The sequence below is a fragment of the Myotis daubentonii genome, chromosome X (assembly GCF_963259705.1).
Source record: "Myotis daubentonii chromosome X, mMyoDau2.1, whole genome shotgun sequence".
Classification (NCBI taxonomy): Eukaryota; Metazoa; Chordata; class Mammalia; order Chiroptera; family Vespertilionidae; genus Myotis; species Myotis daubentonii.
In genome coordinates, this window is record NC_081861.1 from 87,984,657 (window position 1) to 88,012,253 (window position 27,597).

A 27,597-nucleotide genomic window follows, 5' to 3' on the forward strand; every position below is an offset into this window, starting at 1 on the left:
CTCTGACCCTTATCTTAAATCTTAACACGTGTTCTTGTCTGAGAGTAGCTCTGGCCTCTCTCCCTTCGCCTGTAAGCTTTCTAGGTTGTTTACAGCTCTGTTGTGTCCTTTGGGAAGAGCAGCCTGCTGGTGTCTGGAGACATGAGCTAGCACAGAGCTCAGGGAGACAAGGATGCTGGCTGCAAGACCTTAGAGGTCTGGACCAGTTGGGAACAAAAAACAAATCTCCTTTTGGATGGAAGTTGACCCTTGTAGCTACATTCAAGGATCAACTCAAGGGATGGAAGTGATCTGGGCTGCATCTGGTCTGTTTTTTGCTCCCAGCCCCAACTCACACTGGATTGCCATGCTGGGTGGCTTCATTGAGCCAGAGAACAAAGGGGGAGTGCAGTCCTGAGCACAGTTCCTACGGCAACCTCCTCCCCTCAGGAGCCTGGTAACTGCTGCCCACGTCACCAGAACCCCTTGTTGCCTCCATGAGCAGTTGAACTCGAATCCTCAAGATGAAGTCTTCGAACACAGATTTGGCTGAGGTTCCTGGCTCAGTGTGCCACGTTTCTGCAAGACACCATGTCCCGCATATCTGTTTTGGGCTCTCAGGGATTTATGAGAATCAGATTCCATGTGTGGGCCCCATACTTATGTGGTCAGCAAAACATGCTCATGAGCTGGGTGTAGTGTCTGAATAACACTATGCTACTATGAAAACAAAGGGTGAAACAGAAAATGATTTTTAACAGAAGTTGTTTATTTTAAGAAGACACAAACAGTTCTAGCTATATAAAGAATGCAATTCAATTCCTGGCAGCAAACCAGTGAGGAATGCTTTTGTTTAAAAATAAAATAAAATAAAAGAAGATAAAAGAAAGACTATAAGAACCCTTTATAATAACACCCACAGAGGGCTCCCTTCCATTTTGTGTTGGAATTCTAGAAAGACTGGGATTCCGATCTTTATTAGCTTCTTGAAATTTTTATCGACGGACACATTCTCATCACTGCCTTCCAGTTTAGAATATTGGTCTGTAAATTCCACTCTCCCTTGTTTTCCTTAAGTGCATTGTTGGCACTCAATAAGCATTGAACCATGAGAGCTAATGTCACAAAAGTTCATCTCTTGACTATGCATATTAGGATTAGCCAATCCTCCTTCCTCAATTTGTTTTTGGCAAGTGTGGTACTTTTGCTGCCTTAGACTCCAAGGCGCAAGCCTGGTTCCTTTCCTAAGTCTGGAAATCCTAAACACAAGGCAGAAAGAAACTGTTTCATGGGTGCTTTCAAATCAGGAAATCCTGAAAGTAACTTGTGTCTGACTTTTTAAAATTTAGACTTCAGTAAGTGGGTAGATCCCTGGGCTCAAATGACAGAAAGCAATCTAAAGGTCCTATAAAACAATGTGCTTAGATAGGAAAACCTGCAGCCTGAGAGGTATGTCTGAGTCTTTAATGAATGATAGTCATAACTCTCTGAATGTTGGCCTTTCCAGAATTGTCACAGAGGAGTTTCTTTAAATGATTTCTTGGGAGAGGCCAGCACAAGTCAGTAGAAAAGACAATGAGAAAAGGGAGATGCCTCAGGAGCTCCCACAATCCCCTTCTCCTTCACCAGCCCCATCAGACTTGGATCTAGACCAGAGAACTGCTGTGAGTCCTGGATAGGGTGTATGTGCATGTGTGTAAGAGGTACACATTAGGGAATGTGAGTTCACAGTTCAGGTGGAGAAACCATGCTTATACACAGAGGCATACACATTCCGATTCACTTGCATCTCCCCAAGTTTATACAAGCAAATATTAAAATGTGACTCTGAATTTTAGACCCCCAAGTAACAGAATTAGAGATAGAGATGGAGAAAGATGGAGAGAGATGTGAATTAGCTTTAAGGAATCCTTTTAGAGGTGCAGGAAACAGGAGGTGGTAGTCTGTTGAATGCCTGCTGGTTGTGGTGCTGCCCAGGGCATCCCAATGAGTCTATCCCCTGAAGCCGGGGACCAGGAGACAGGAGGTTTGGGCAGAAAAAACTAGAGGGCACAGAATACCTCCATCATTCATTGATTTTCTTGCTGAGGCTGAGTCTGGAACAGGTCCAAATCACATCAGAAAACGGACACATGGACATTCTGGATTTTGAAACCAGCTACTGGAACCAAATCAAGAGCTGGTGATTTCCATAGAAAGTTGTAGACTGGACTGGAATCTCAAGACCTGGGCCACCAGACTCTCCAGAGACAGCCTTAAACTCATGACGGCAGTATGAGGCAGGGTGGGACTGATGAACCACAGTTTGGGGTTAATGATGGGACAAAAGAAATAAGAAATCTCAGAAATCCTTTCTTCCCTGCCAGCTTACCCCAAACTTGAGGAAGCAGAGGCACATTGGATAATCAGGATAGGAGGGCTGGAGAAAGTAATGAGGGTTCCTACGCTGAGGTAGTTAGTGAAAATGAGAGATAGATAGAGGATGGATAGATAGATAGGTAGAGGGAGAGACAGAGAAGTCATAACGGGTACCCTATTGAATAGTAATGGTTGTCATATGCAGCTCCTCTCCACCCACCTCTGTGTAGACTTGTGAGCCATATTATCTGGCACACAAGCCAATGATCACATGGGGTGAGTCATAGAAGATGATCTGGGTCAGGGCTCAGCAAAGTATGACAAGTGGGCCAAATCCAGCCACTGGCTTTGTATGGCCCAAGAGCTAATACTGGTATTTATATTTTTAAGGTGTAAAACACCATTTGAAAGATCAAACAACAACAAAGAAGAATTTGTTACTGAGGCCATATGTGGCCCACAGAGCTTAAAATAGTTAGTATCTGGCCCTTTACAGAAAAGTTTGTCAACCCCTGGTCTGGATGATGGGGAAAATTCCACCATCCTCTGAGCATTCTTGAAAAGACAAACCAGAAAAGATCCAAGAGAAAAAAGGGAACCATCTGTAAATGGAAATATCTGTAAATACTACTCCATCTGACTAAAATAGGCCTAATGGACCACTGCCTGAAACTCCACAGAACAATGAGTTATGCATGAACTATGGAGGGAAACCCAAGAATAGCTGAGGAGACAGTCACACTAATGAGCACTAGGCAAAGAATGTTCTGGAAAAGAGACTGCATGCAGAACTTAGTGTTGATTAGGGAATTCTGTAATTGTTTGATAAGATGGCGACAGTTTGAGCCCAGGGATTGACAAAATATCAAGTTAGGTAAAGTTTTTAGAGCACAGCTAAGTATCTCATGAGCATCTAACAGTCTGAAAAATTTCACAAAGTTTAAGAAGGGAAGGATAAAGTAGATTCTAGGAAAGCCTATATTGGCTTGCCCTACTTTAAATAAACACCAATTACAAAAGTTCACATTTTTAAAAAAGTATAGGCTTTTAGGAGACATTGACAAGAGGATTCTTTGTTTTTCAAAAGAAATCACCAAAGGATTCCCTTACATAGGAAGCTTCTCTTCTAAAATATGGAATTTTATCCAAAACAGTAATTTTTCAAACAACTTTGAAGGAAAACATCCATTGTACAAAGTAGAGCACATATACTGAATTTGGAAGGAATTACTATTTCTAAACTGAAAATCAAATTTGTCTTTGGATTCATGAACTAAAGAACTCTTGATCATTTTCATTAAAGCATATATATTATTTCACTGAAATACCTGGGAAATTCATGTGTCATAAAAGTAGAAGCCAGCTGTGGGTCTTCTATAAATGTTGTACTTTAAATGGAAAAGCACTGGACCCATAGGCAGGAGACCTGAGATTGAGGCTGGGCCCTACCACTGTGTGACCTTATCTAAGTTATTTAACCTTTCTGGGCCTCAGTTCCTCATCTGTAAAATGAGAAGTTGGTTCCTTTCAGCTCTATTATTCCATGATTACAGATAAATATAGACATAAGATAAATACAGCAATCTAGAAATAAGAAATATTCCCCAAAGTAAGTTTTGGAGTCAGTAGAAAAAAGTAGCAATGAAATATATAATAAAAAGAATAAAATTTTAACTACTAGCCAGAGTAAATATATCTTATTTAAAAATTAATGAAAAGATTTGCAATTTACAATTGATCAGGAGAGATAAGAACATACATATTGATATTTCTTCACCATCATACATACGGAGGAGGAAATGAGTTTGGGGTGACTTGTATAATGAGCACGATGCTTTGTTTGCATGCATAACATTTTATAAAATTGGACATTAAAAAAGCTCAACATCACATAAGGAATAAATTTCTATAAAGCTTGGCACTAAAGAGAGGTTGAGGGGTTAACTGGTTGTTTCAGTTCATATTTTGTTTGAGGATTTGTTGATATAAAATTCCACTATTTAGGCAAAATCTTAAAATCAACTATACTTCTGCCAGAGCCCTTCTAGAGAACAACCAGCATGGTGAAGACAGGTATTTAAGCATTGTCAATACCAAACAAATATAACATCTTTTCCTTTTTCCTATTTGTGAATTTAAAAAATTTAAGTAAAAAACAGGCCAGATATGCTGGCTAAGTTAAATAAAGTATTTTTGCAGGTTGAGCAAGTAGTTGATTTGATCTGATAATTTCTTAACACTAAGCAACATATACCTGACCAACATGACAAAGTATATCACTTAGCCAGAGACTGATCACTCTGATGATAGCAGAAATGATGGGGAGGTTGGAATCATTTGGAGAGCCGTGGCTATAGTGATTCAGGGGCTTGAAGAAGTAACATCACTGGAATAGATGCTCGCATGCGCGCGCGCGCGCACACACACACACACACACACACACACACACACACATCCCAGGGCTGCTGCTGGTCCTGGGATTACGCTTTGATAGCCACTGGTTTAAATTTGGGGCTTTACTGAACAAAGTATATACCTATTTCACACAAACCATTACTTATGCAAGTTCTTTTTTCCTAAACATATGAAAAGCATCTCAAATGGGTGTCTATAACAATTTACTACTGTATTCCCCTATGAATCTGTTTCCAAGTATTCTAAAACTATTTCTTTAATGTCATTGTTTAAGTAATTATATTTTTTGCTGCCCTTTGACAAAAGCAGCTCTTTGTACCACTTTTCCCCTCTCTTGTCCTTTTAAATCCTTAATCACTTATAGCTGAAATACACACAAAGGTTTTGGAGGGACTGGGTGCTGTGGTATAGATCTGGTCTCATTCTCACACCAAGCTGAAGCGATAGCACAAAACAGATGGCAGGAAGCAGAGGCTTGTGATCAATAAAGTTGTACCTCTAATAAGTTTAATAATCACCACCAATACTGGACAACTGATATTGATCAGACAATATTGGACAGTTTCACCTTTCACAAACAGGACACACCTTCACAAACTATTTAAATTCCTTTGTTGTTTTTACTCAAATGATAAATAGTATTAATTCCACTTGTGAGAAAATGTTAATGTACAATATGAATTATCTAGGCCTTTTCAGTGGCGTTTGGTAGCATTTCTGAGAGTCTCTTGGTAGGAGCCATATTGAACAGCACTAGGTATCAGGAAGATTGAATCGATTACCAGTAATTTACTAAAATAATTCCAGAAGATTAAGGTATTTTCTATATTCTGGAGTTAGCTGTCAAGTAATTTGGCCTTTTGATGGTGAAAAAAACCCACACCACTTCTGCAACTAATTGATGCCTAAAATTCTACAGTAAAATTTCATTCCTTTGGCATAAGGCTTTTCCCCTGTTAAACTGCAAACGACCTTCAAAAGAGGTAGCATTAAGCCTTATAACCCCAAAGTAAAGAAATGTATTCCTTTCCTGAGAGCATGCTTTTCTTAACTAGGAAGAGAGCAAACTAGGAGGCACTCAGAAGAGCTGGTGCTGGGAAGCAAGGTCTGGGGAGATTGGAACAGAAAAAGCGAGGATTCCAAGGACAGACCTCCAACTCATTCACTCTTTTGCTGATGGGCTATCCTGTCAGCATTCCTTACTAAAGTGGGCACTGACTTGCCACTTGGAGAAAATTACTTAGAAAGCAATCATGTTTCCTGATAATAATGAAGATTCTTTTATGTATAAGCATACGAAGATTTATAGCAGTGAAAAACAGATAGCAATAAAAACATCTGATACAACTTATAGCGAGTTACCCCCCAAATCAGAAGAACCATGCTTGTTTATTGGAAGATAAAGTGATAATACTTTATGGAGTGCAAATCGCAGGGTCAGGACGAGGGTAAGGCACTTGTACAGCCCTGAGAGTGGGCACCTCCTTAAATTTTGTGCCCCAGGCGCCTCAGTCACCTCACTCTAGTCCTGGCCCTGGCAAATCATATTAAAGTGAAAGCTCACCACTGTGTTACAGACCTGATGATAATGAAAGGCTGCAATGGCGAGGAAAAGAGCACTGGTCATGAACTCGTCTTTTTAGGGAATAGTTCATTTATGAGGACGAGGGCAGGTGCTTGGCCAGATCTGCTCAGACTGATGATACAGTGAGATAGCAACCCAATCCAAGTTGTCTAGACTCTAGAGCAGCCATGGGCAAACTACGGCCTGCTTGAAATGAATAAAACTATTGAAAAAAAAGACCATACCCTTTTATGTAATGATGTTTACTTTGAATTTATATTAGTTCACACAAACACTCCATCCATGCTTTTGTTCCGGCCCTCCGGTCCAGTTTAAGAACCCATTGTGGCCCTCGAGTCAAAAAGTTTGCCCACCCCTGCTCTAGAGAGTTAAAATGGATGTCTGGTAAAAATGCTTGTAGAATCTCATCTGTCTTTGCAGATTCAATGTAATGTCTCCAGATCAACTGCTCAATTTGTGGTTATTAAGCTAACATGAATTAATTTGCTGTCTTGCTCTTTTTTTTTTTTTTTAAAGGGCAAGCTGTCAGCTAGGGAAGCGATTTACAGGGGTTACAGCTAAGGGACAAATTGAGGCCAGGTGGAAGGCCCAGGAGAGAAACTGAAGCAGACAAAGTTGAAGAGGCACCAGTGAAGTTGCCTGTTATGTTGAGAATGACTTGCTCTCTATCCTCAACATCCATACCACAAATAAGTGCAAAGCACTCTTAGCTACCAACTAACCTCTCCTGGAGATGACTTCCTGCTCTCCTGATGGGACTGAAGTCAGTCTAGCAGAGCCACTTGCTGCTATAAGTTGGAATCAGAGGAAACAAAGGGGCAGAAACAACTTGAATTGTTAGTTGACCTCCTGGAGCCAACTTCATTTCACTTGCACCTCTTCTGTATTCCACCTTCAAAAATTGTTATTTTTCACACTAGTAATAGTGGCAGTAGAAGGTTCTCTGAAAGCCTTTCTGGAGGGGCTTTCAGCCTCTCTTCTCCCGTTTCAGCAGAGTAGGTGCAGAAGGCAGCAAATACTGTGGTATGTGCCTAGGTGGGAGAGAGAGTTGCTGTTACGATAATCAAGGGGGAGGAGAGAGGTTGAGTGTTAGGAGTAGAAAGATGTTCAGTGTTCTGTTCATCGATGACTGGTAGAAATAGTAGTTTGTTGTTGTTTTTTGGAACTAGGTCCACCTATTGTAAAACATTAAGTAAATATTTCCAGTCCTCAATGTTACCTCTGACCATAAAATCTTTGCCCCAAATGCTTTTGTGTTAATGGGAACACCACTGAGCATCTGAGTGCCAGAGTGATGATGTAGAAGATGTTCTAAAAAATCCAGGCATACAGATTATTGTAAAGTAAGACGCAATGTAATTGGAAAATATAAAGGTATCACGGCATTTAGCTTAAAATCTTTTGGGGAATCTACTAGAGATAGCAAGGTGAGGGGAGAGGCAAAACCCACTAGAAGTAGCAAACAAGATGCTTCCAGAAAAATTAGCAGAAGTAACAAGTCCTAAACAATGTGAGTCTCATACTTGGCTTTAGAGTTCAGCTATTCATAATGGTTCTTAAGAAGGCCCTGACTGTTCTTTACCTTTGTTAGGCAAAAGCACAAACTCTCTTTCATTTCCTTACAGAGCAAAATGTTTGCATCTTTTGGAATTCTGAGACTGGGACAGACAAGTGTGGCAATCATATATAAATTAAGGCTAGTAATGAATCTATTTTATTTCAGGTAAAACCCCTGAAATTTAGTCAGGTCCTTCTGTTATGTTGAGAATGACTTGCTCTCTATCATCAGCATCCATACTACAAACCAAATAGTTTGAATTCTTTACAAAGCAGCTGGGATTTTGTTGTTTATTATATTAAGTGGCGTTGGTATAAATCAGAGGAAAGTGCTGATTTCAAGGGAGTGGGTGGGTCTGGCCTGTACTCAGAAGTCTAGAATTCAGACCTGTACCAACCAAGTGCCTAGACCCAGGGCTTCTGTGTGAGAGGCTTAAGTCTTTTCAGCACACAGTGTGGTTTTTCAGCTGCTCTGTTCTCTGGAGTTTGGGCAATTGTGCTAAGAGTTTGCTTCTTATTGGTGAGCAACACGATCTATCAAAATCAAGATCTGCTTGTCTCTGGGGCAGTTTCTGCATCCTCTAGGAAGTTGACCAATGAATCTGTTGGGGCAGGGCGTGAAGAAGTAAAGGGTAAGGGAACCCTCTTTGTGAGACAGACTACTATTTCATTTGCCTTCTTTTCCCCTCCTTGGACAGTGGACGGTTACCTCTCCATTATTGCTCAACCAGTTTTCTTTGTTCAATTTTGGTCTCTTTTTCCCCCAACCTCCCAGAAACCAGACATATGAAAATCAAATGAATCACTGCTCTGGTTTTGATTAGAAAATTGAGCTGACAAGAAGAGTTAGTGCATATTAGCTTTGGGGGGGGGCGGTCAGGAGGAGTCACAATGATTGTTCTGGGGCTCCATCAGCATCCTATTTACCCAGCTCTTACCCTCTCTCCCCACATGGTTAACTAATTAGGCCTTTTTTGTATTATGGGCCAAAGCAACTTGCAAGGCTGCCTTTTAGATTCTGGATATATCCTTTTAGTTTATGCATTTTCAATTCTGGACCATAGTAAGACTTGCTTTAAACAAAACCAACCAACCACAAACCACAATCTGAATTGAACGGTGGTGGGCAAGTTACACTTACTTTCTCTACTCCTTGAGCCTTTGGTGATGCCATTAGTTCAGCTAATTACTTACTGTAATGAATTTTATATGCCAATGAAATGAGAGTTCTTTGAATGCAGCATAAGCTGGGCACAGATTTTAGCTATCATTGTTTAGCTTCAGACCCATAGAAGGGTCTGAAAGCATGCGTGCAAGTTACCTCAGATAGATCAGGGTGGACAAATGGCTGCCTTGTTTGTTGGCTGAGCTTGTTTCATTCAAAGTAACCAGGTTCTGACCTCTTCTAGCTAAGGGGTGTGTGTGGGGGAAGGTTCTGTATGTTATCGAAACTCATCACCCTGATCACCGTGTAGACAATCAAACTAAAAAAGGCATGAAGTTCAGGGCCAAGTAACATTCATATTTTGCACAAAAGCCATCCAATCAACTCATGCCAAAATAAGTGCACACCTGCAAACCCAGTGGAAGAGAGTTAAACTGTGGTTGAAGAGGCATCAGAGTCTTTCTGTTTCTCCACACAAGTCATTAAGGCCTCACCAAGGAAGTGAATAATCAGCAACGGCTCCCTATTTCCCCAGGTTTGACAGCCTCCAATCTGCTCTTACACTGTTCTCCTTAGTAATAGGAGCCAGGGATGGAGTAGCTGGTCATTCATTGAAAACATGCATGTGTGCCCTTGCATCTGAGAATTTCTTCTTGGTGCACACCATGGGCAGAAAATAAGAAGAAAATCTGTAGTCAATAATGGCAAGATTTTAAGTATGAAAACATAAAATGTCTGCGTATGATTAAAGTGCCTGATGATTTCTAGATAAAGTGGTCTCTCTCCTGCTGTCCGGAGTGTGAGTTTAAGTAAAAGAAATGTAGGCTTTTTTGTTATTTCCATGGTTTCTTTTTAGAACCCTTTCTCTTCTCCTTTTTATACTCAAGTTTAGTAACTGATCCCTACTTGCTCAACCCAGGGCTTAGGTACTGGGACTATCGGTGGTGTCATAGTCTTTTGAAAACTGTGCAATAATTCTCCGAGCAAGTGGATTAGTGGTCTTCAGCAGTTCCGCTGCTGAGGGGCGGGACCTTGGAGTTGCCTTACTGCCCTTCTTTTGTAGCAAGGCCTTGAAATCATCATTTCTGCCAGCATCTAGGCTGATACTGCTGCTTGACCCTGCAGAGGCAGTTGACTCACTAATTGGAGAATCAGCTGTGTTCCTTATTGGTGAGTGGGAGCTTGGTCTGCTGCCTCCGGCAAAGGCCTCACCGGGCTCCTTCCAGCCAAGCAGCTTTCTTTTGGACCTAAATAAGAGAAGGTTTGCTTTGAGTGAATTCGTGTGGTGGACATTTCCTAATGCTTCATATAACTTTATGAATGCCAGTGACGTGATCTGGGAACTTCTACGCAGCAGCCTTGCAAGCAATTATACTCACCAGCTTTCTCTCTCACCATTGGGTCCTTGGGCTCCCTTGTCTGGCCCCATCTCCCTTCACTTTCTTTTTCTTTTTTTAAAAATATATTTTTATTGATTTCAGAGAGGAAGGGAGATGGAGAGAGAGAAACATCAATGATGAGAGAGAATCATTGATCGGCTGTCTCCCACACGCTCTTTACTACTGGGGATTGAGCCTGCAACTGGGGCATGTGACTGACTGGGAATCGAACCGTGACCTCCCGGTTCATAGGCTGACACTCAACCACTGAGTCATGCCAGCTGGGCTACCCTTCACTCTTCCCAATGCCTGCAGCTGGATTCATTGGCCTGTGCCTGCAGGCTCAGTCCTGCTCAGGTCCTGGGACCCAAGAAGAATTTAAGGAGTCAAGGCTAGAAGCTCAGGGACTCTGAATCAAGGCAGCCTGGAAGCTGATCCTGCTCTGAACTGGTGCTCTAGCTCCAACAACTGGGTCCTTTCCAGTTTCCTCCCCACTAAGCCCCTGCTTTGTGTCCCGGTCCAATAACTGGGTCCCCATCCGGTCTCCCTTTGCCTAAGTTCTTGCTCTGATACTTGGCCTGATGCCCCACTTCACTTCTTGATCAGATTTTTTGGTACAAGGAATTCTATGAATGGTTAAATGTCTTATTGCAGACAAAGCTGTAAGAGAGCAGGGAGAGCCACAATAGGTCCTTTGGTTGCTAGGAGATGAGGGTCCTCTCTCTTGGCACCTGGTCCTCCCCTCCCCACCCCTCCTCCACTTCATCCAAAGATGTCAGTGAATTGGTGATGTGAGGCCCTGGACTGCTTTCACATATGTGGGTATCTGGAGTTAAGTCTCTAGTTTCAATTCTAATGGCTGCTTAGAGATAGCAGTTTGTCTTTTGGTATACAAAGTGAAGGTGATACAATAGGAATTAAGGAAATTGGTCCAGACCTGTGTATCACAGTAAATAAATCTTCAGTTGTACGTGAAGCCACAAACACATCATCATCATCTTCTGCAATCCATTCAGCTGTTTTATCACTGATAACACTTTTTTCTTCAGTACTTGGTTCCATAATACTCCCTAGGTATAAGAACCAGAAGGAATTATTTTGACCACAATAGTGAGGATCAAGCACATTATCATCTGTATTTCATTTGATGTTCAAAGCAACTCTGTCCACCCAGTTACTAATGGGCGCAGGACAGAGACTCTTAAGGTCTTCATTTTGCAAAGAACATGATGTTCAGAAGGTTAGTGATTTGGCCAAGGTGGACTCAGTGCTAAAGGTCAAGCCTAGAACTTTATTCTCTCATGCCTCTTCCGTTACAATAGGTTGATTGAGCATTTTCTTATTTTAAATGTGTCATTTTTAAAGATCAAGGAACTGAGAGCAATTAAGCAATGACTCAATCAATGGTGGGAGTAGGACCTGTCTGAATCTCAGAGGGAGCCTTTGGAGTTTAAGGACGAATATTCTAAAATTACCTTTGGCTTTGATTTGTTTGCATGTTTTAGTCACAATGACTTACTTTATGTTGAAAGTCCAAATCAGCTTAAAGAAGGCCAAAATATTTTGGTGTTAAGAGTTCAAAAAAGAGTGAGAAACATGGATGAATTTGGAGGACTTTATGCTAGGTGAAATAAACCAGTCACAGAAGGGCAAATACTTCATGATTCCACTTATATGAGGTCCCTAGAGTAGTCAGATTCAGAGACTGAAAGAAGAATGGTGGTTGCCAGGGGCTGGAGGGATAGAGTGATGGAGAGTTACTGCTTAATGGTTGTAAACTTCAGTTTTGCAAAATGAAAAGAGTTCTGGAGCTGGATGGTGGTGATGGTTGCTCAACATTGTCAATATAATTAACACCACTGAACTGTACACTTAAAAATGGTTAAGGTGGTAAATTTTGTTATGTGTATTTTGCCACAATGAAAACAAAAAGAGAGAGACAGGAAAAAACCCCCAAAAAGATGAGAAATATTATCTAGCCTAGTCTTCTTGTTCCAGAAAGAGCTAACCATCCAAGAAAGTGAGCTCTATTTCCTCTCAAAAGCACTAAGAAAGTCTGCTGGTGGTAATATATTGCATTGCTTCAGAAGCCTGCAAGCCCACCTTGGCACTTGACCTCAGCCTGGGAGAATATGAGTCCCATGCCAGAAACTAAATTCAGTGTGGTTAGTGAAAAGTATTGTACAGTGAGGTAGAGAGTACCTAGAGCAGGGGATACATGCCTGATTAGGTAAATGGGCTTCTAAGGTCCTAGGGTGCTAAGGCCTAGTTTAATTTCATTATCTCTGCACTGGGGGGTTCCAGAGTAGGTTGCCTCAAACTGAGCTTTGGAGATCTACCCCTGGGTCAGTCCTGATCCCAAGAGCAGTGAGACCTATTTAGAGTAACCCAAACTCTCAAGAGGTGCCCCTACTAACTTGGTCATCCCAGGGTCAGGATCATGGGGCACTGGCTTCTGTCTCTGGCACTACATTCTCACCATCATCTCTCCTGGGATTGAAAGGAAAAGCCATCAGATAGTTTACTAACCTGAAGGGCTTGCCTCCCTTCCATCATCAGCCTGTGGGGTGGTAGTCGTCCTTGTTGTACCAGGTGATTGCAGGTGGTCGCCAGTTGGGGGACACTTGGCATCTTCTTCCAGGGTGATGATGGGGCTGACAGGCAGCCTTGGTTCAGCCACATAGGCCTCCATTTGAGCTGTGGGTGAGGTGAGAGGCAGGTATAACACACTGGGCTTTTTTGGTACAGGAGGTGGAATCTTGCTTTTCTTCTTCTCAGCTTGTTCCTGGCTCTGGAGGCTAATTCTTTCAGGCAGGGCTCTCACCTTAGAGCCCTCATCCTCTGTACTTCCCTGGGGGGGTTGCTGGGTTTCTGAGCAGAAAGCACCAGAGGAACTGGCAAAAGGTGTAAAAACAAGAGCTGAGGGTGCTGTTGACTCCCCTCGGCTTCTGGCCTCAGGGAAGCTAGAGGACTTTGGTTTCCTCACCACCGTGTAGATGTCTGGAGGGAATGGCCTCATGTATTGAATTGAGCTCTTAGGGGTTATAGCCAATGTAGGTGAAGTTAGTGGGTACTCCTCGGGGACAGATTGTGGTTTGTGGACCAAGCTTGGAGGCCTTCGAGCCAGTGGGGGTTTCTCAGCTATGGGAGGTTTCATCTTTCTCTCTAGCAAGGTGAAGACTTCTCCCGACTCCTCAGCATAGTCAGGGCTCTCAATGTCATCTTCTGGCTCAGACTTGCTTACTGACCTGAGGCGGACAGAACGTAGATCAGACTGAGTAACCATGGGCATGATTGGCTGGTTGGGGCCAGTTTTCTGGACCAACTTGGCCCCAAAATTTGTATCTGAGTGATGCCGGCTCACCTTGGTTTTGCTTCGTATGGAGATACTCATCCCAGACAGATCCAGGTAGGTAGAAGAGGTCAATGGTAGGTCAAACGATAATCGTGACTTTGAAATTTTCTCCATTGGCGATGTTGGGGGCAGTGATGACTTCCTCTCGGGTACCACTGGACGTACCCGGACACTGCCACTTGGAGGAGGCAAGTGGCCCAGGGTCAAGGACATGGAGACAGTGGGTGTTGGTGTCTCCGACTGGCTGGAGTATCCACTGGAGGGTGACATCAGCCCAGTGGGCCTTCCTGGAGAGGGTACCTCCCTAGCCTCTACCTCAATGGAGAGTTGGGAAGGTGTAGTAGCTCTGGAGATGGAAGGGGAGGCAAGAGACTCTGAGCTTCCCTGAACTTGGGTACACTCAATAACTGTGGTGCCAGTGGCAGTGCTGGAGCTGGACAAGGACTGGTAGGTGTCACCAGACTTCCAGTCAGTAAGATACCAGTGGTGGGAGAATTGTGTATCTTCTGGGTCTTTGAAGGTGGGCACAGCTGGGTGACCCTGGGATGAATGATGTCCTTGGTGTTCCAAGGAGAGGCAAAGGCTCCTGGGCCTCTGGTCCTTGGATAGTGCTGACCCAACTTCTGGCAAGAGGACTGGTTCGTCTTTGACCAGTGAGACACTGCGCATTGGTGGGGAAGGCTTCTTTTTGGCCTTCTTGAGTGAGATACTCCTGGATCTCTGCCTTCTGTGGTGGGCCTCCTGCTGGGAACTAATGGAGGCAATGTTGTCAGCACTGTTACTGCCCTCAGAACTTGTACTGGCATAAGGCAAGGCACAGGCTTCATTGGACTTCTGCTCCTCATCGTAGTCCACATCTGTGGTGCCTGAATCTGTAGGTACAGACAGTGACCGCTCCCGGAACCTGCTGGCCCCACCTGGGCCTGTATCCAGCCTTGAGGTGCCACCAGTCAGAAGGCCAATCTTGAAGGGTCGCTCTGATACTTGCCTTTGTTGTGTAGGGTGTTCAGAGTAGCCAGCTGATCCACTGCATCCTGCTGGGTTATCACGAGTGACAAAGAGTGCAGCAGCCTCCTTAGGAACCAGAGGTGGCAGTGTGTGCAGAGAGGCCCATGAATTCCCAGAGGAAGGATTTTTTCCATTTTCATTGACTTGATTGCTCTGACTGGTGGCACTTGGAGTCATATAGGTGAAAGCATCTCCTTTCCACAAAGCAGAGAATGTAGATTCTGTTGGTCCATTGCAAGAACTGGAGACGCTATACACCATTCCCATGCTTTCCATGCCAGGAGGCTTGGTGCCACCACGCACCTGGAGAGGTTCGTCGGGATCACTAGAAGGCTTTCTCAGTACTGGTGAGGTGAGATTTGGGAAATGAGCTTCCTCACCAATGGCAACTCTTCCATGAACACCTTCTGGAACAGAATGACTGGGCTTGATGTCTGAGCTGGTAGAGCAAGCCAACCTGCCTGTGGGGCTGTTGCTGAGACCTGGAGGAGGGAAACACAGAACATTAGTGGTGCTGCCAGGGATCCCCCAGCAGCACCAAATTTTTGCCAAGAAGCATTTGCCAACAACTTGGACAGAATTCTTGGTTCTTTCTTTCCATCAATAAGAATGTGGGGGAAGTTGGGTCCTTGCCCATCATGACATGGTGAGTCACAGGTGGCCTTGAATTATCCAGATGGCTGCCAAAGACTTTCTAGCTTTGATTATTCCTTTTGGAGATGAAGTGGCAGGTGGGACTACCTTGGGTTTTCGGGGCTTTCACCCCAGGCTCATGAAGGCATCACAGACCTCAGAGTTCACCTCTCCTGAGATGAAAGCAGAAGTTTTTGAACTACATAAAGGACAGCACTGTGTGACTTTCAGCCCGGATTTGGAGTAAGCCACCGTTGGAAAGCCCAGAGTCTGGTTGCATTTTTGGCTCCTGACTCTTTTTAGCTTTGCAACATGAGATACATAAGATAACCTACAGATGTGAGGCAACCATTCAGATGTTCAAAATCCCCCAAGATTTCTCATACACACAATTATTATTGCTCTATCATTATTATTATTGCGCCTTCTACTGCTATGATAATTTATAATAACAGTCACCCTTTGTTGACACATACTATGTACCAGGCACATGGTAGGCAAATTACATACAATGACTCTAATCCTCATGGCATCTCCAACTCCACTAGGTGGCATCATTATCCCCAATTTATAGATGAAGAAGCTGAGGCTCAGAGAGGTTATATAACCTGGCCAAGGCCTGTGCTCTTTGGACAGCATTAATTTAGCAGCATAATGGTTCTGCTAAGATGGTTCTTTAGTGATGCTTCCCCCCTTTACCTACTTGCCTAAGCAACATATATGGTTATATTCCAATTATAATGAGAAACAATGAATTTATAGCCTGGGAGACCTGTTCTTCATATTTGGTTGCTCTCCTTGACCAAAGGCCCTTGGCTATCTTTAATCACTACATTGGCTTTTTTCAGGATATCCAAAGCCCCATCCCCCAAATTATTCTTGTTCCCCATAACTGCAATACCACTGGGTGGCAGGACTGGTGGGAGAGAGCAAGGGGAAGGGCCCAGGGAATCAGCTGTGGTGAGGTCACCTTGGTCTTGCTGTGAAAAGTTAGAGAATCCAATAATGGTCCGCCTCCGCCTCAGGGTGGACTTGGGGTTCACGGCTGTCTCTGTGTTAAACAAGGAGTGTCGCAAACTTGCATGTTTATCGAACTGCTGCCCTGTAGCCAAAATAAAGACACTTGGGTGCATCTTGGTTTCTGTTTACAGTACAGTGGAAATGGGCCTGAGGTAGAGAGAAGGGATGATGGCAGTAGCGATGAGCATGAATAGCATCCAGGCAGGTGGCCCTTCTTCCATATCCCTCCCAACATGGCCCCAGACACCCAGAGCCCCAAGGCACACATAGGCCACACCCAGGGTCACCTGTGAGTCTTAGGTAGCTGAGGGCCATGATTTTCAATCCTGACCACATATCAAAATAAACTGAGCAGTTTTTGAAATTCCAATACCTGAACCCCACCCCAGAATATTGAAGTCTTTGGGAGGAGGGCCCAGGTAGAAGCTATTTCTCAAACTCCCCAGGTAGTTGATTATTTAGATGTACAGCCTGGGGTGGGAACCACTGATTTAGAGAGACAGGTTGAGATTAGATATTGCTTGATTGTAATCTTTCCTTAAAAAAATCCTTTAGCCTGGCTGGTGTGGTTCAGTGGTTGAGTGTTAACTCATGTACAAGGAGGGCATGGTTTGATTCCTAGTCAGGGCATATGCCCAGGTTGCAGGCTCAATCCCCAGTGTGGGGCATGCAGGAGGCAGCAGATTGATGTTTCTCTCTCATGGATGTTTCTATCTCTCTCTCCCTCTCCCTTCCTCTCTCTAAAATCAATAAAAATATATTTTAAAAAGAAGCCTTAACGTGGGCCAGAGGACAGTGTCTCCCAGAAGCTGCCTTGCCTCCCCCCTTCATCTAGGAAGCAGCCTGATAGTCTGTCCTCCAGCCACCTTTGATTACATTTTGTCAAAGTTCACCCCTGGGCAGTGACTGAGATCTATTTCTCTTAAAGCACCGGGTCAGTCTTTGTTCCTGCGGAACTGCTGGGACAGGGGCAGGGTGAGACAGAGGGTGAGTATGTTGCTCCACAAACTGTCTCTCATTCAACAGCTGGCTAACCAAACCCTCCCCTCTCAGCCTCACAGCTGCATATGACACCCCCCTCCCACAAGTGACTCCATGGGCAAAGCTCAGGGCCAGCCTTAATGAGAGTAAGATGTGTTTAGAAATAAAGTGCCCACCATCACTTTGTGAATCTCTTCTCTCCACCCCTACTCCTCTTAGTACGTCTCCCTAGGTTGTGGGCTCTATTTTCTGCCTCTAATTTCCCGAGATGACACCAATGGTGCTGGATGACCCCATATACAGAAAGCATCACCACATGTGGCCAGAGGTGTCCTCATCATCTTCATCAACTTTTCCCAGCATACCACAAGCCAATGCTGGCTCACAGGATGCCTCTGGTCCCTTTGGGTCATGAAGTCTTGATTTCATTGGGTTGCTGGCCCTATCTCCTTCTGAAATGACCAAGCCTCCTCCTCTTCCACTTACAGCCAATGGAATGTGGAGCATGAATTAATAAGGTGTGTGGTACAAGTGTCACATGTTCCCAAAGCCACGTCCAACTAAGCCACATACATTATTTTCTCCACTTTTGAGATAGTACTGGCCCCCTTTTGGCTTTTTGGGCCTTGGTCCCTTTCTGTTACTTCCCTTCCTAAACACTTACCACGCGCGAGTTGAGGAGACCCATCTCACTAGAAGACGAGTGTCCACTTAAAGTGCCATCAGGCCCATGGTCTGCATCCTGGGTATGAGCCTCCCTTTTATCATCAGCACTCTGAACCCCACACTTTCCCTCAGACTCCTATCCAAACATGGCTTCTGGCAAAGAAGTTTCCTTTCCCCAACCCAAACATAACTCACAAACTTTAAATATCCATGGATGCTCCAAAGAGCACACAAGTTCATAAACTTTCAGAGTTTTCTTTAAGAACATTTTGTTTGCTATAAGATGGTCTCAGTTAGTGTGCAAGTGCTAGTAGAGTGAAGAAAGAGCAGCCATAGCCCCATCTTCTGCATGCCTCCATTCCCTGGCAAGAGCCATGACTTTGACAGTACAGGGTGAGCCAGTAGCAGAGAAAGTCTTGCTCCCTCCCCCAGCATCTAGTGCATTTGGAGAGGATGGTCTGTAGTTGGCATGGAGGGAAGCAAACAGAGGTGGTGCTAAGCAACTCTACCAGAGATGTTGATGGGCACAATGTCAGAGTGCGTGGAGCAAGGCTGAAGCCACCGCTTCTCCTCTAGGATGGGCAGAGGGAAGGGGGTATTCCAGGCAACTTGCTTGTCGGCTGTGGTAGACAGGCTCAGGGAGGCCTCAGGGGCCCTCACACCCTGGGTGGTAGTCTCATCCTCGCTCAGCTGCTGTTTTGTAGGCTGTTGGGAAAGAAGGTGATGGGAAGGGTGTACTCCTGACTAGAGATGAGCCATGCCCACAAGATGGCTGTCTAGGCAGGCCGGTTGAAGGCTTCATCTGGGAGGCAGGAGAACATGGACAGGCTGCCAGGCCAGATACCTACTGTGCAAGACCCATCTGGGCTGGACCTCAGGGTAGCTCTGCTGGTGGGCAGAGGTGAGCAGCAGTATCCAGTGGATAATGTAAGCAGCTCAAGATCCCCTGTCGATGGGTGCAGGGCGAGCTCTGCACTGGCTCTCCCAGGCAGGGGAAGATGCAACTCACCATCAATACAAACTCCAGACGCCTGGCAGACTGGGGCCTTGGGCTGGGAGTGGGCTCAGGGGCCTCATCAGCAGAGCGGAAGGTCTGCCCCAGCAGTCTGGCCTCTGAGTACTGCTCCTCATATTCTTCTGAAAAACAGCACAGTGGATACAAACTCTAGGGGGCCATGGTCAGGTGCCGGGCAGGGGAGGGATCATGAGCCAGGGCTCCTGCTCTAGCTGCCAGGCCTGACTTGCCCTATTTCTTTAGGATATGTCCTGGCCTCTGAGCCTCTGGATTCAGAAATGGAAAAATGCCTACTTCCTGGGACTATGAGAGCCGAAGAGAAAAGAGAATCAAGAAATTTGAGTTGTGGTGGTTCTGGGACTAAGCCCGTGAGTCTGTGGTCCACACCTTAAGTGCTCAACTTGGAGTGGAGGCTCAGGGTGCAGACACCTTTTGCTACTTTATGCTGCAAGGCCCTCTCTTTAAAGCCCTCCAGTTCTTCAGGTTTTCTGCAACCCTAGCTGGGAAAAGACCTGGGTGAAGCACAAGGAGATTTGTATTGGGAAGTCCAACATGGGGTGCTCCCTTGAATGTCAAGAACTCTTACTCAAGCCTCCAAGGGCCTGGCTTCCTGCATCTTAGTCCCACTGCAGGTGGTGACAGGTCCAGGGGAGTGTAGGTGAAGGAGAGGAAAGGGAAGAAGTGGCATAGAAAGAAGGAGAATTTCAGGGGCATCATCAGAGAATAAGAAGGATGCATAAGATTTGAATTGGTTTCATTTAACTGATGGATTCGAATGAAGGGAAAGAATCCAACGAAATGAAGGAAGTGAGAGTAAGGAATCAACAGGCAGGACTCTATGCATATTTGAGCAAAGACTTTAAGAATTACAACTTGGAGTCAGGAGGGTCCTCAAAGGTTCTCTGGTCCAACATCCCATTCTGGGCTCAGACTTCCTCCTCAGCAGCCCTTTAACGTGTCTCTTCAGCTTCTGCACACACTTGCAGAGGAGGGAGCAGCCCTCTTCCCAAGGCCTCCGATTCCATCCAAGGACAGTTGGGGCTGTCAGGTGTCAGGAAAGTTTTTCCTTGTCTTATGGTGAAATCTGCTTCCCTCTGGGTTCCTCCCCCAGTCCTAACTGTCCACGGAGGCACCACAGAACACACTGACTCTTTTCCTGTATGGTAGCTCCTCTCTTATCTGAACACAAGGCTCATGGTGTCCCTTGGTATCTTGCTTCTCTAAGGTAAGCACTGCCCTGGCAAGGAGGTGGGGATTATGGCTGTAGTCCAGTTGGGTGGCCGTGTGCCACTTTCTATTCTCCACCAGTATTAATCTTCGTTGGCATGAATAAACGAGAGCTGATAAGATGATTTTTTCATATTTAACGGTCACTCAAGAAATGTCTATTGAGCACCTCTTGGGGATCCAGCCCTGTGCCAGGTGCTTCTGGAAACCCAAAAGACATGATTCTTTATGCTGACAAGCTCAGTCTGGCCAGGTGGACAAAATATATACCCAGGACTAGTAGATGAAAGAGTAAATGAATGAACAAATGCAAGGAAAAGCAGTTCAGAACTATAAAAATCCTCTTGAACAGGATGGTACAAAGTGCCTCATATGCGTGCTTATGGAGGGAATGGTGCAAAGTGCAGAACTCATGTGAAAGGTTTTCTTAGAGGAGGCAAGAATAGAACTTTAAAGAAAGTATAATGATTGGAGTGGGGAAGAGGGAGGAGGTCTTCTAGGTTTAGAAAAGAGGTCTGAATGGGATGTGAGGGCTGAAAGGGGGTATGGAGCCTGTGACTTAGCACTGAATTTTTATTTGTATTATTTTATTGAGTTATAACTTACCAACAGTAAAGTGTACAGATTTGTATATGGTTCAGTGAACTTGGATATATGCATGCCCCTTGCAATCTCCACCCAGGTATTTGCAGCTCGCCAATAGTCTCTCTCATAGACCTGAGCTTTAATACTTTTGCCACTTACATTGGATAAATCCGTCTGGTAAATGTGTATTTTTTTCATATTGTAAGGTATTATTAGGGACCACCTTATTTTTTTTCATATCAACTTTAATATTGTGCTTAGCTCACATGTTCCAAAGGACATGTACCAGGAGTTGATGTTGCATCTCATCAGGGTCTCTCCAGCAGCAAGACGCTCTTGCTAAGCCCTATTTTTAGTTCTCACAAAACTGTGCCATGTAGGGAATTGGAATTCCCATTTTAAAGATGACTTATGTGAAACTCAGAAAGGGTGGATATCTGCATACGGTCACACAGCTAGGTAGGTGTGTGAATGGAATTATATTCTAGCTCTGTTTTCCAAGTCTGTGTTTTCTCCATCTGCCTAGTGGGTGCAGTCTGACTGCTCAGGCACCCTGACTGTGCTGCTTCTCTGGGTCTGTGGACCCAGTTTTGCACACTATATGCTCAAAGAGAGTGAGAATTCGGGGTGAAGTAAGCGCTGGGTGCTGTGTAGTGGGCTTGCTTTGGTGAAGCAGTAGCTACCCAGAAGATATGTGGACGAGGTTCATGTAAGAGTAGAATGAGTGAAGCCCAGAGGGAGACTCTGCAGGTGCCAGGATTCCAAAGGCATGGGTGATGTAGCAAGGGAATGTCTGGGAGGTATGTGGGTCACATCGTGGGAGTCTCTCACCCAGCTGTCTTTGGAAATAAATGGTTTGACCATTTGCCCTGTCTCAGTTTCTGTCCTCTTTTCCCCCATGGGCTACTGAGCTAAAAAACAAAAACAAAAAAAAAGGTGGTGGTGGTGGTGATTTAGAGTCTGGAAGGTGACAGATGGAAATTGTGTGTTTTGTTTTACAATGGGTTTTAAACTTTTATTCTCTCTCGCTGGTTCCTGTACTCTTTCTTCAATGCCTCCCTCCAGCAGCTGCGTATCTGGCCTGTGGGTCCAGACGAAGCCCCACACCCTCTCGGTACCTTGCAACAGGCTCTGGAGATTAAGCTGCGCCTCTCGAAGCAGCTCCTCTACACTCGGGGGCCTGCCTGAGGAGAGGAACACGTTCACTGGCTGTCGCCATGACGACCTCGAGTGGGCAGTCGCTGTCGCATTTTCCCGACTCGAGTTAGCTGCAGCTAGGGAAGGAGAGAGTCAGTGAGAGGCGCAGCCCAGGGTGGGCGAGGCGGCCACTGGGCGCCCACGGTGCCCGAAGTCCCGCCCCTGTCGGTGGGAGCGGCGGGGCGGGGGGGGGGGGCGGGCAGGAGGGGGGGAGAAGAGGGGCGGGGCGAGGCTGCACTTAAAAGCAGGGATCAGGCAGCCGCAACATTTTTTCCTCGACAGATCGACAGATCGAGCCGCAGTTTACTCCTTCCAGCTCCGCTGGGGTGCCGCCGAATGCTGCTGACTCGCCGCCTGCGACCTCCGCTCGGCGCCTCTGGGCTCCTACCGCTGTCCGCCCATTCCGGTCCCCTGGACCAGGTAACGCGCCCCAGGTCCCGCCGCCAGGCTTTGCGCCCCGCAGCGCCCGCCCGCCAGCCGTGCTCGCCCCGGTGGGTGTGGCTCGGCCTACCCCGCACCCATGGCTCCCTTCCCGTGCCCCTCCGCATTTCGGCCTTCTTTCCGAGTGCCTAGCTCACTACCCCGCATCCCTACCCCGCCCGCGGACCCAGGACCCCGGGCGAGTCCAGATGTCCGAGGCGTCAGGAAACCTCAATAGCCTACGCATGGCGAACGTGGCCCTGCGAGAAGAATTAAATGCCCTTCGCGGGGAGAATGCCAATTTGGGCCTTCAGCTCGGAAGAGCCCTGGCTGAGGTGAATTCCTTGCGGGGCAATGTCTCCAGCTTTGTGCGCTGGCCAGTGCCGGTCCTAGCGGAGGAGAACTTTGAGTTCCCGCTCAGCGAGATAGACTCCGTGCCCGAGGGCGAACTGCCCTTCATGTGCTGGCCTCCCCCACGCACGGAGCCCGAGCGCGCCTCAGAGGAGCTGTTGGTCAACGCCATCCAGGACTGCGGCACCTCAGAAGGCCAGGTCGACCCTCCCCCGCAGCCCAGCCCGCCCCCGCCAGCGCCGGCGCTGCCCCCTGCCCGCCTCCAAGGAACTGCCCCCGCAGCCTCCTATGCCGCCTCTGGAGTGGCCTGAGCTAGAGCCCTTTTCAGGCGACCCGGTCTACCTGCCTGAATTCCTGATGCGGCTAGAGACCTTCATAGCCGACCAGGAGGATCATTTCCCTGGGGGTGCTGAGCAGGTGGCCTTTCTGATTTCCTTTTTCACTGGTGACACCAAGGACTGGGCCATCTCAGTCACCCAGGAAGGAAGCCCCCTGCATGCCAACATCCCGCGCTTCCTGGATGAAATCCGTAAGAAATTCTATGGCCCCATCCCCCCAAGTGTGGCCAAAAAGGCATCCGCAAGCTTACGCAGGGAAACTGTACCCTAGGCAGCTATGCAGATGCTTTTCAGTTCCTGGCCCAATTCTTATCTTGGGATGACTGCCGCCTTCAAAACCAGTTCCTCAAAGGCCTTTCAGAATTCTTCCGCAAGGAGCTCTTATAGTCAACTCAAATGGCCGACCTGGATGAGCTGATTCTTGAATGTGTGGAGATAGAAAAGTGCGTGTCCCTAAGCCAATCCCACTCCCTGGGGTTCGCAATATCTTCTTCCCTTTTGCTGCAGACCCTAATGTCGAGGGCAGTGGAGAAGAGCGCTACAGTGAGGATGAAGATGCAGAGGTGCACAGGCGCAGGCTTCACAAGGACCAGCGGAGGTGTGTGAGAGCTATTCAGCAAGAGATGAGGGAGCAGGAGGAAAAGAGGAAAAAGGAGGAAGAGATGAGGAAGGAGGAGGAGATATAACAGAACCAGGAGGCGGACAACGACAATGAAGACGAGATCGTGGTGAATGATACAGATGAGAAAGAGGAAGAAATGAGGAAGAATAATGAGGGTGAGAAAAAGGATGAGGATAAGGGCCAGGAACCAGGGCAGGAGCCAGAGCAGGAACCAGAACCCGAGGAAGAGACAGAGGATGAGGCCCAGGATGATGACCTAGATGAGTTCATGGACGTGATGCTGACCTATGCCAATGCTTCATCCCAGACTTCAGGCTTCTATTATGAAAATTTCCTAGATACATCACCTCCCATAATACAGGCCAGCAGACGGAGGAACCAGAATCGAGTCCCACTGCTGGAGGGCCTTCCAGGTACCAATTCACCCTTCTACAGTTCACCACCACTGATTCGCAGGGCAGGTCGGTTGGTGCAACGCCAAACTCTAAGGCAGCCCCCAGTACTATTCCGCCTCACTCCACGACAGGGAGGCCATTGGGCTGCACGTGGCCGAATTCGCATGTGAGTGCTGGGGGAGATGGCCACCCAGAACACACCCTTCCACTGCGTCCCCTCTACTTGCTATTGCTGCCACACCTTGCCCCCTTTTCTGACTAGTACTTAAGGGAGTTCCAGACCTGAAGAACCTGAAGAAGGCCTGTAGAACTCCAGACCTTCTTGCAGCCATGACCACTTGGGAAAGGAGGGGTCAGCAATAGCTGTCCTCTTGACTGTGCAGTCTGCTCAGTCCTACCACAAGCTAGTGAGCAGGTTTCTGGGCCTATTCCTGTAAATGAACTGGTCATCCCCTTGCATTTCCCCTCTAATTGTTCCTAACCCTGTGTTCTATGATTTTATCAACTCTGACTGGCTCACCAGAGCTTTACCCAATACCTCAATAATCTGCCCCAATAAGTGAAAGTATGGGCTACACTGAACTCCTGAGGACATTTACTAGATATAATCGACAGAGAGCAGGATGGGATCCATAAATGTGCCTAGAAGCTTACACTTGGTTCATCCTCCAGCAGAAGGGCCCAAAGAGGACCCTACATGTAGTCTAGTGAGGGTGGGCAAAGCTACTTGTCAAATGGACATTTCACTGAGGTTTGTCCTTGGTGGCTGAGCAAGCTAGTTCAACCTTCCCACAGACTACTGTATCAGGGTCTTTGGACAAGCTCACCAAATCTGGGGCCCTTTCTTCTTACCACACTGCCCTCCCAGGCATCCCTGGTGGACAGAACTCAGTGTTACCCCCTTCCTTGGTGTCGCCTGGAAAATGGGGGAGGAGGAAGAAGAGGAGAAAAAAGCAGCAACAACTCAGTTTGACATTGTGAGGAGTGACACTTTCCTTAGGGATGGTGGTCTCCTCCCTAGGCCAGGTCTTGGACTGCAACCCCCAGCCAAAGGTCTTTGCAGGAGACTTGCCATCTTTGGGGGTTCATAGAAGGCCTAACTGGCCTTTCCTTCCCGGACTACCAATGACAGAGAGGGCCCAAGGCCTGCTCTTTAACTTCAACTTAAAGGATTCTGTAGTTCTCAGAAGAGAGAGGAAGTTTCTCTCTACAGAGACTGTAGCCCAGGGGTGGGCAAACTTTTTGACTCGAGGGCCACAATGGGTTCTTAAACTGGACCGGAGGGCCGGAACAAAAGCATGGATGGAGTGTTTGTGTGAACTAATATAAATTCAAAGTAAACATCATTACAGAAAAGGGTACGGTCTTTTTTTTTTAAGCTTTATTCATTTCAAATGGGCCGGATCCGGCCCGCGGGCCGTAGTTTGCCCACGGCTGCTGTAGCCTTTCAGCCAGGCCATCCTCACATCTCTCACATGGGGGTCAAGCCATAGCCTGATGCTGGGCTTCAATTAGATGGTAAGGCTGGAGAGGGTGACTGCCGACTGCCTCCTAGTAACTCCTGGGACTTCTGGGTACAAACCTAGGGACCCTTATAAAGAGTCCTGCTGTTTGCCATGGGTCCAGAAACTATGTCACTGGCCACAGAATTCTAGGCAAATCCACTGTTGGCCTGAACTGCCCTTGACACTGAGCTGGGCAAGCGCAATCAAAGTGTCTGTAGTCAGAAGGAATAGAGCAGAGTAAATCAAGCCTCTGTTCCTCACTGGAGTCTGGTAGATAGCCTCATCCCCAGCCTTAGGATTTTGAGCCTGGAAGCAAGAGGAAGGAGCTGGAGGATGACCAGTTCGCTGGCTGGTTGCTGGTGAGGTCTCTACTCATCAGCAGAAGGTAAGAAGCCGTTTTGTTTATCATAAATTTCTCAGCCTGGGGACCAGGGGAGCCAGGTTCTTATAACCTGTTGCTACCTTTTAAAAAGGCTTCCTCCTCCTCCAAAGAGAAAAGTAATGCATAATCATTATAGAAAATGTAGAAAATAGAGAAAACTATAAGGACAAAAAAAATCCCAAACATTCAGAACCCCACCACACGGACGCAAGTACTATTTGCTGCCTTTCTTTCTAGTGTGTTTTCAGTATGTCTTTTCAAAGCGGAGATCATCCTGCAAGCTCATGATCAGGATTTAAAATGGCTGCCACCTATGCAGTCAGTCATGCACACTGAATAATTGAGGTATTCTCCTAGTTCATTGGATATTTCAGTAACCTGGTTTTCCCCATTCCCACCAGTGCAGGAGTGAACAACACTGTAAAGAAAATTTTGTCTGTTTTTCAGCTATTTCCTCAGGAGAGAGTTCCAGAAGGGGAACTACTGTTCTTCGAGGCTGTGGACCCTGCTTGCTGATGGTCAACACAATGGCCCTACTGCTCATGTCCCTGCCAGAGAAGTGCAAAGGACAGGTGCCTTGCATCCCCACCTCCAGGGACTCCTCAGCACAGGCTGTGACTGTTCCTATGGTGCTTCTCACCCTGAGACCTTGTAGCCTTAGCCAGGGAAAGAGTGGGTGAGCAGTGAGCTAGTTCCTGGGCCTCTGAAGGCAAGGGGACCCGGGTTACCCTTTGACCCTCTTCCCCCCTTTCCCAGATCTTTAATATTTGTTGTGATGTGATAGCCACAAGAACTGTAAGAGAAACTATGGGTTATGGGCACTTTCTTGGGTTGAAAGCGGGGTGGGGGAAAACGCATGCAGGGGTATGAAAGCAGCCCAAGGATTCCCAGAGACTCAGGAGAAAATGGGTTGGAAATAAATGTGTTATTGTTGCATTACTGTGTTGTGAAGATAAGAAATCATTCTATATGCTAAAGCTTTCTCCTCAATAAAAATATAAAGGGTGTGTAAAGACAGTGACTGTCTGGGTTATTGAGCAAGCATAGGTGGGTACCCAGAGGCATCAGGCACTTACCAGACACCTTGCCTGAAACAACCCTATCCTAAAGCCTTGAAATCCTTAGATGAGGAAACTATGGCCCAGTGAAGCTCAAGGGACCTTCCTACAGTCCTCTGCATTTGTGTTGGAAGGAAGTGGAGGGGCTAGGCATCTTGAAAAATAGCATTAGTTCTCCACTAACTGGGATATAAAGCTATGAGTGGCCCAGCTGTACCATCCTATAACAGTGTCCTCTCTCTCTTTCTCTCTCTCTCTCTCTCTCTCTCTCTCTCTCACACACACACACACACACACACACACACACACACACACACACACACACACACACACGGGCCCTGGGGAGGGAGGCCAAGCAGGGTGAGGCAGGCAGGAGGGCCTTTCCACTTTTGGGCACTAGG

At 46.3% G+C, this 27,597-nt stretch overlaps 2 protein-coding genes and 1 long non-coding RNA gene across 3 annotated transcripts; 2 read left to right on the forward strand and 1 right to left on the reverse strand.

Moving 5' to 3' along the window:
• Positions 1-727: 727 nt before the first annotated feature.
• NHSL2 (NHS like 2) lies at positions 728-22,713 on the reverse strand. Its single transcript, XM_059679763.1, has 9 exons — positions 22,644-22,713; positions 22,047-22,202; positions 19,111-19,238; positions 18,611-18,806; positions 16,405-16,536; positions 12,968-15,283; positions 11,376-11,508; positions 6,691-10,306; positions 728-6,486 (listed from the first exon to the last, which is right to left on the reverse strand). The coding sequence occupies exons 1-8, from the start codon at positions 22,711-22,713 to the stop codon at positions 9,982-9,984; spliced, it is 3,456 nt and encodes a 1,151-aa protein (XP_059535746.1). The 3' UTR covers positions 728-6,486; positions 6,691-9,981.
• Positions 22,556-25,469, forward strand: RTL5 (retrotransposon Gag like 5). Its single transcript, XM_059679707.1, is given in 4 exon segments — positions 22,556-23,150; positions 23,152-23,467; positions 23,470-23,667; positions 23,670-25,469. Coding segments are annotated over 4 exon segments (1,662 nt in total). The 5' UTR covers positions 22,556-22,754; the 3' UTR covers positions 24,422-25,469.
• Positions 25,470-25,694: 225 nt separating this feature from the next.
• Positions 25,695-27,155, forward strand: LOC132224495 (uncharacterized). The gene is made up of 2 exons (XR_009450692.1): positions 25,695-26,483; positions 26,586-27,155. It is a non-coding gene; the product is annotated as an uncharacterized LOC132224495 (long non-coding RNA).
• Positions 27,156-27,597: the final 442 nt, after the last annotated feature.